This window comes from Olea europaea, chromosome 19 (genome assembly GCF_002742605.1).
Source record: "Olea europaea var. sylvestris chromosome 19, O_europaea_v1, whole genome shotgun sequence".
Taxonomy (NCBI): domain Eukaryota; kingdom Viridiplantae; phylum Streptophyta; class Magnoliopsida; order Lamiales; family Oleaceae; genus Olea; species Olea europaea.
In genome coordinates, this window is record NC_036255.1 from 8805311 (window position 1) to 8812216 (window position 6906).

The 6906-nt window shown below is 34.3% G+C and overlaps 1 protein-coding gene across 2 annotated transcripts in view; it reads left to right on the forward strand.

Annotated features, from left to right (window-relative positions):
• LOC111368711 (zinc finger protein ZPR1-like) overlaps positions 1-3290 on the forward strand; it is a 10665-nt gene extending 7375 nt beyond the window's left edge. For both annotated transcript variants that reach the window (XM_022990120.1, XM_022990121.1), the window contains exons 11-16: positions 772-842; positions 949-1038; positions 1770-1878; positions 2245-2336; positions 2695-2800; positions 2931-3290. In XM_022990120.1, coding sequence (XP_022845888.1) covers positions 772-842; positions 949-1038; positions 1770-1878; positions 2245-2336; positions 2695-2800; positions 2931-3049 — 587 coding nt within the window. In that variant the 3' untranslated portion in view covers positions 3050-3290. The remainder of the gene's footprint in view (positions 1-771; positions 843-948; positions 1039-1769; positions 1879-2244; positions 2337-2694; positions 2801-2930) is intronic.
• The last annotated feature ends 3616 nt before the right edge of the window (positions 3291-6906 follow it).

Below are 6906 nucleotides of genomic sequence, written 5' to 3' on the forward strand. Positions count from 1 at the left end.
TCCCTTTGAAAAGTTTTTTTTTTTTTTTTTTTTTTTTTTTTTTTTTAAAAGAAACTGACCAAAATACTAAACTGAAATTCTGTGCGAACAGTTTCCGCGATGAACAGTAAATTTTTTTTTTTTTTTTTCAAGTAAGACTGAAAATTGAAGAAGAAGAAAAAAAACTGCTGCCTGTACCAAATATTCTTTTAGTTCGTGCTGTTCCAATAGATTTTGGGAAGGAATAAGAAGAAAATTTGGATTGTAGGAAAGACATTACCCAAGGTTCGGCTCTGATACCAAATTTGATGTAGGATGAATAAGAAAGAAAGAAGAAGGAACGGGAAGGAGAAACAGAGAGAAGGGAGAAGAGGAGAAGAAACTAGAGGAAGAGAGGGGAGGGAGAAAACGGCTGCAAGCCACCAAAAATACTTCAATTCTAATTCATCATCAACTGTCTCAAATGAGAAATAAAACAGAAATAAATAGCAGAACACAAACCCTAAAGAAAAGGGCTTGGGCCAAACCCACTAAACAAGCCCAATAACGAAAACATAAACAATAGTCCAAATAAAATATAACTAATAGTCCAAATAGAAAATAAATAATAAATGGATGTCCGCATCATAAAGATTCTATGAAAAGTGACAGATGAATGATGACAACATCTTGATATATGATTTGATCTTTTAAAGAATTACCTTAATTTGTGTTTTATATTCAAGGAAAAGTTGACCATGATGTCTCAGCTTTACATTTGTCCATGATATTTGCGAGCTTAACAACAGACAGATATTCCATACTTCCAAGAAGTGATTGTAATGGCATCTGCTTGTGATGCTTGTGGTTACCGCAATTCTGAGGTTTGTGTCTTTTGTATATTTTTTTACTGTAGGTATCATTTATGATCTGAATTAATTGTTAATATACCATGCCTTTGGACTGATGATTTTGTGGTTTATTTTGCAGGTGAAGCCTGGTGGGTGTATTCCTTTGAAAGGAAAGAAAATTAAAGTTTATGTGAAGAACGTAAATGACCTTAACCGAGACGTGATAAAGGTACTTTGCTAGTTTTTTGAGTAAATGTTATGGACTGCCTCCTTTAGTTATTTCGTTTGTGAAATGCTCCTATGTTATTTGAATTTTATTAATTTGTTGTCCAGATGGCGGGCACAACCCACTTGCAACTGTTGTATGTCATCATACTGTTGTTGAAAATATAAGATAAAATGACATGTTGAAAAAATATTGCATCAGATTTAGATATCCTTCACAATTTGCAGAAACATGGCATAGCTGCACAATCTCTTCCCCTTCCTCGAGAAGCAGTTTTATTGTTTAGTCATACACTACCTGGAACCTTTTAGAATACTTGTAATATGTGATTATAGTGTAATGGTCTCATTGCTACTCTATTAATGTGTTGCTTTCTTTGTGATCCACCAAAATACTCTTGCACTTCTCATTTAACTTAAAATTAGCCTTTGTTTTGCTATCGTTAATAATTTGGTTATAAATAGCCAATCACTTATCATCCAAACATTTTGTGGGACCTACAAGTACTATTTACTTATCCGGCACTCATTTCCATCCATTTATAATTTAAACTGTCCGTAAACAACTTTCCAAAACATGCTCTTAGATAGAACGTTTTTAGGTAGTTACAAATATTTATTTTTGCAAAAGTATGTCTTCCAATCTCTTTCTAATTAATGATCATCTTGTTCATAATAGTCAGATAATATGTCTTCCAATCTCTTTCTAATGAATGATCATCTTGTTCATAATAGTCAGATACTGCTAGCGTAGAAATCCCAGAGATCGATTTGGAATTGGCCACTGGCACATTAGGTGGACTTGTGACAACTGTTGAAGGCTTAATTTCCAAGATTAGTGAAAGTAAGTATCTTTCTTGATCATTTTATTTTCATTAATTTCTCTCTCATTAGGTCGTAACTATACAAGTGAGGTTTTTGAACTATATGAGTGGAGGGTAAAAGCTGAGTGGTGAAACATGGTACAGTATGGAGTTCAGTAAGAGGCACAACAGTGCAGGCGTTCCTTGCTGGCCTCCAAACTCTTCTGTTGGGGGGAAGGGAGAGGGGGAGGGGGGGAAGAGTTTGAGAGAGAGAGAGAGATTATATATCCGCTGCAAATACATGCACATTAGTGGTCTTTGTATGTGAATTTTATAATACATTCCATTTTTTCTACTAATTTATGCATCAACAATCTCAAATCATATTTTTGACGTTTATATTGCAGGTCTTGAGCGAGTGCATGGGTTTACTTTTGGTGATAGTCTTGACGATACCAGAAAGAGCAAGTGGAAGGAGTTTAGAGTAAGGATTGACAAGGTTCGTGCACTGTATAATCTCGTTTTGCACCACAACCATGCAATTGAAGCCAATGCATCCCCATGTTTTACAATCATATGTATCAGCACGCCTAATTGGTTTCCTACCTTTTACCCTTGCCAATCCAAGCCTGCAGATCATTACTCTGCCATATTATTTTTTGGTGGTTAATTTTTATATGGCTTTAGCTAATGCACTAAAAAACTGATGCACAGAACTTTACTGCTGGCTTCCCTGTTAGTTGTGTCATTATCCATTAAATTATTTGGACACCCTACTATTGTGTTAAAGATACAAGTCGTACTCAATCACTTGAACTTGTTTCCCTCCTTTCATGCAAGTTTTTGATCTTCCACAGCTCAGAAGCTTAGAAGAACCTTGGACATTAATAATTGATGATGCTCTGTCGAACTCCTTTATTTCCCCTGCAACTGATGATATCAAAGATGATAATCAATTAACATGTAAGTTCTTTTTCTTATGGAATTCCTCCAATTTCTAATATGCTGTTTACCATTGAGATTTCTTTTGCCATTTCCCGTAGACATTCTTAAATAATTTACTGATGATGATATTATACTGCATGATGCTCAGTTGAGGAATACGAGAGGTCATGGGAGCAGAATGAGGAAATGGGACTCAATGACATGGACACCTCTTCAGCTGATGCAGCTTATGGTTCAGCACATGTCGAGCCATCCAATGATGGATGAGTGGTTGTCTACTCCTACTCGTTTTGACCTTTTTCTCTTTTCATTTTAAAGTTAATACGAGAAACATTTTTATATGCACGGCATTCTCATTACTATCAGGCCGCAGAGGGTGTTTTATTTGTACTTGGGGCATGGGGATGTAATATTGAAGCTTAAATTTTATTTAGCCGGTAGACATTGTGTGTATCTTATTCTTTTCAGCAATTGTCTGCAAAATTTGATTATTGCGTTAATTAATCTCCATGTGGTAGTTTGTTTCGAGTTAAGACATTATTTGTCATTTGATGAGTTTATGTCGCGTAAAAAAAGCTACAATGTGAAATAGAATAGGTGCGACATACAGCCCCCGTTTGGCCCTATTTTCTAGAAATGAAAATGGGTGAAATAATATTTTTTTTGAAAAATGAGTGGTTGAAAAAGAAGGAAAAGTTTTCAATTTATGTGTAATATTAATTTATGGAAGATTATGTGGTTGAAAATATGAGAGAAAAATGGAATGTAATATAAAGGAATTTAATGGGGCCAAACGAGGACTAAAAGGGAAATATATTCTGCTACAAAAATTTATAGACCCTGGGGCAATGCTAATGCCATGGCTTCCTCCGGTGAGAAATAATCTATGCAGCACTTGAGCGGGCGGCGATTAGTTCTTGTCCAACCGTTATGGGCTCGACTAGACAAAATTGAACAAGATTAGAAATTTAGTTTGTGGGTATCTTTCTTGATCCTTTTCAAATCAGTTTATCAAAATGATGTTATGGTGCATTTGATTGCAAACATAGAATTTGCATGCAAAAAAAATTGTAGATAATTTAATCGTTGAGAACTTATTTGAATGAAAATTATCAATTAGATGTGTTTGATTGATTTAATTTTCGACTTAGAAAATAGAGGAAATTACACAAAAGCAGGGATTTGAAGAATACAATTCAATGTTCAGGTGCAAACTTTCATTATTCAAAAATCAGGTGTCAATAAATATAAACCCTAAATCAATTTTCCTTTCACCCAAACCTTAACTCTCCATTATTTTCTCTCTAAAATCAGTCCTTCCTCTCTCGTCTCTCACTGTAAAATCTGAGGCAAAATTCAATGATGACGAAGCTGCTTCGGTCGACGCTGTTGGAATCAGAGGCTGTTGAGAGTTCATTGCAGTGTCGTCGATGTCGTTGGAATCGGAGGTTGATGGTGACGGTGCTAGCAAATGAGAGTCCGTTGCTAGAATCAGAGGTGATGGCAACGTTGGCATGGCATGCGTGATTGTGCCGCAGATCTCGACGGCGATGGCGTGAGGCTGCGGTCATGGTTGAGTGTGCGTGGGTGTCATGGTTGCGTCGCAGATCGCGACGGCAATGGCTTGGTTCGGTTGTGTGTGCGTGGTGTGGGGTATGTGTGCGCGAGTGGGTGTTCATGACAACGATGGCTTGGTGTTGGCAGTGTGCACCGACGGCATTTCTCCATGGCGCTGCAGATCTGGTTGGGTGAGGTGGGTGGTTGTTGATGGTAGTGGTGGTTGTTGGAAGTTGGAACAAGATGCTGGCAATGATGGTGGTGACGGTAGACGATGGTGATGGTAATGGTGGTGGTGTGGTTTTGGAGACGGTCACAAGGCGAGGGTGGTTGCAAGTGGCGATGGCGGACCTGTGAGTGGTGGTGTGTGGTGTTACGACGAGGTAGGGTGGGATAAACTGTGACCATAAATTTGTGACTATTCCACTGTGTCCTTAAAATTCGATAATATTTGACTAAAAAATAATTTGTGACCAACGAATTTGTGAATATGTGACCGATGGATAAATTGTGACCTATAATTTTTTTTATCTGTGACCAACGAAACAATCTGTAACCTGTAGAACTTTTAATTTGTGACCTCGACATAATATGTGACCAATTAATTTTATAATATGTGATCAATAAAATCATCTGTGACCTATAATTGTGTATCTGTGATCATTAATTGTGCAACTGTAATCTTATTATATTTAAATAATAAATATTTTTAATTAATTAATTAGCAAATACCTGAGTTCTGCATTTTTGAACTTGAGACTTGAGAATTGAATTGTGTCATATTTGACACCTGATTTTTGAAATTTTCTCTAGAAAATATTATACTTGTCCGATTTTTATTGGTGGGTAGATGAGAGAGTAGATAAATGAGAGGGGGAGAGAGTGAATTCAATGGAAAATAGAATAAATATTTTTCTTGATTTTGAGAAAAATATGATTACACAATCAAAAGTAGAAAATGTTTTCTATAGAAAAAATGTCAATTAAATGACACAAAAGTAAGAATTTGAATGAAAGAAAAAGCACATTTTTTTAATGAAAAGTATTAGCAATCCAGTGCGCTCTTAAATTTTTCTTTACAACAAAGGTTATGTCAGCGTCAGATAATAACTCAGTAAAATCAAGCATTGACTACCTCAAATTGTTAATCTTGTAAGATAAAGAAAAGCTAACATGTAACCAGATTTCAAAGGAAGATTATCCACTACTTGACTTTAAGCCATTGGAACTTTTATGTCCCAATTATTAGATTTATATGCTTTGGACATAAAATTTCAGCCTTGTTTGATATCGTTAAAAAAATTGATTAAAATTTAAGTCAAAATTAATAATTAATTTTAATCACACATTTCATTATTTTTTATTAAAATCTGTTAAAATTTGATTTTAATCTCTACCAAGCAGGGCTCAAACATAAATTTCAATGGGTTTTCACTACTATTCATAACTTTTTTTGTATTTCTTTTAAATATTTTATGATCGAAGAGTCACAAATTTAATCGAACCACACAAAAATGAGAGCATATATAAAGAGTTGAGTTCAATGAAACACACACGATTCTCCACCTTGGTTGGAAAGCTTGCATTGACTTTCTTTGTTCAAATATGATCATCAATCCAATAATTTTACACCGACTGCAGGCATAAAGTTAGCCGAGGTTTTTTCCTCTAGTCTTTATAGGATTGCGCACTTGATATAGAACTTTACAAGCGATATTGTCCTTTTGAAGTCAAGAGACTAAATCGAAAATATAGGAATATAAATACATCAAGAGTTCAATGTAACACATGATCATCAATCCAATAATTAAGTTTGGTGTCTACTATCTCTCAAATTAATTAAAGATATGATTAGTTGTACAATTTGGCTCACTTAGAAATTTTAGCCATTAATTAGATGCTATATAAGACCATCATCATTAATACCATACTACAATTAATGAACAAGAGGAAAATTTCACCCCTAGTTTGTCAAAGTCAAAGAAAATGGGGGAACACCTAATTAATTTGACATTAGAGAAATTCTTGAATGACCACAAAATCAACAAACACATCCTCCCTCCGTCCTAATTATATAGGCTGATTTTCCTTTTTTATTTATCCCAAATATATAGGCTTGTTTTCAAATTTAGAATATTTTGTTTTGCTCTATTACCAATAAATCCTTATTCAATTTTTTGCACTTAATATGCCAACTTCTTGAAATCATCCAATTATGCATATTTCCCACTTCTTGAAAATATTGAAGAACTCTCATTTTTTCTTTAAATTAAATCATTCAAATTCTTTATTAATTCCAACAATAATTTACCACTACATTAAAAATTAAATAGGGGTAAACTAGAAAAGATCTTGACAAAAATTAGTTTTCCAATAACAATAAAGAAGATTTCTTAATCTGTATGAAAAACGAAACAAGCCTATATAATTGTGACGGAAGGATTAATAAAAAGAGAAGATTTCAATAGATAAAGCCGCTTACTTAATGTAAATTAATGATGTAAAAAATTAGAAAATATATATATAACTAGAAATGGATGCATAATCAACATGAAATGACAATATAC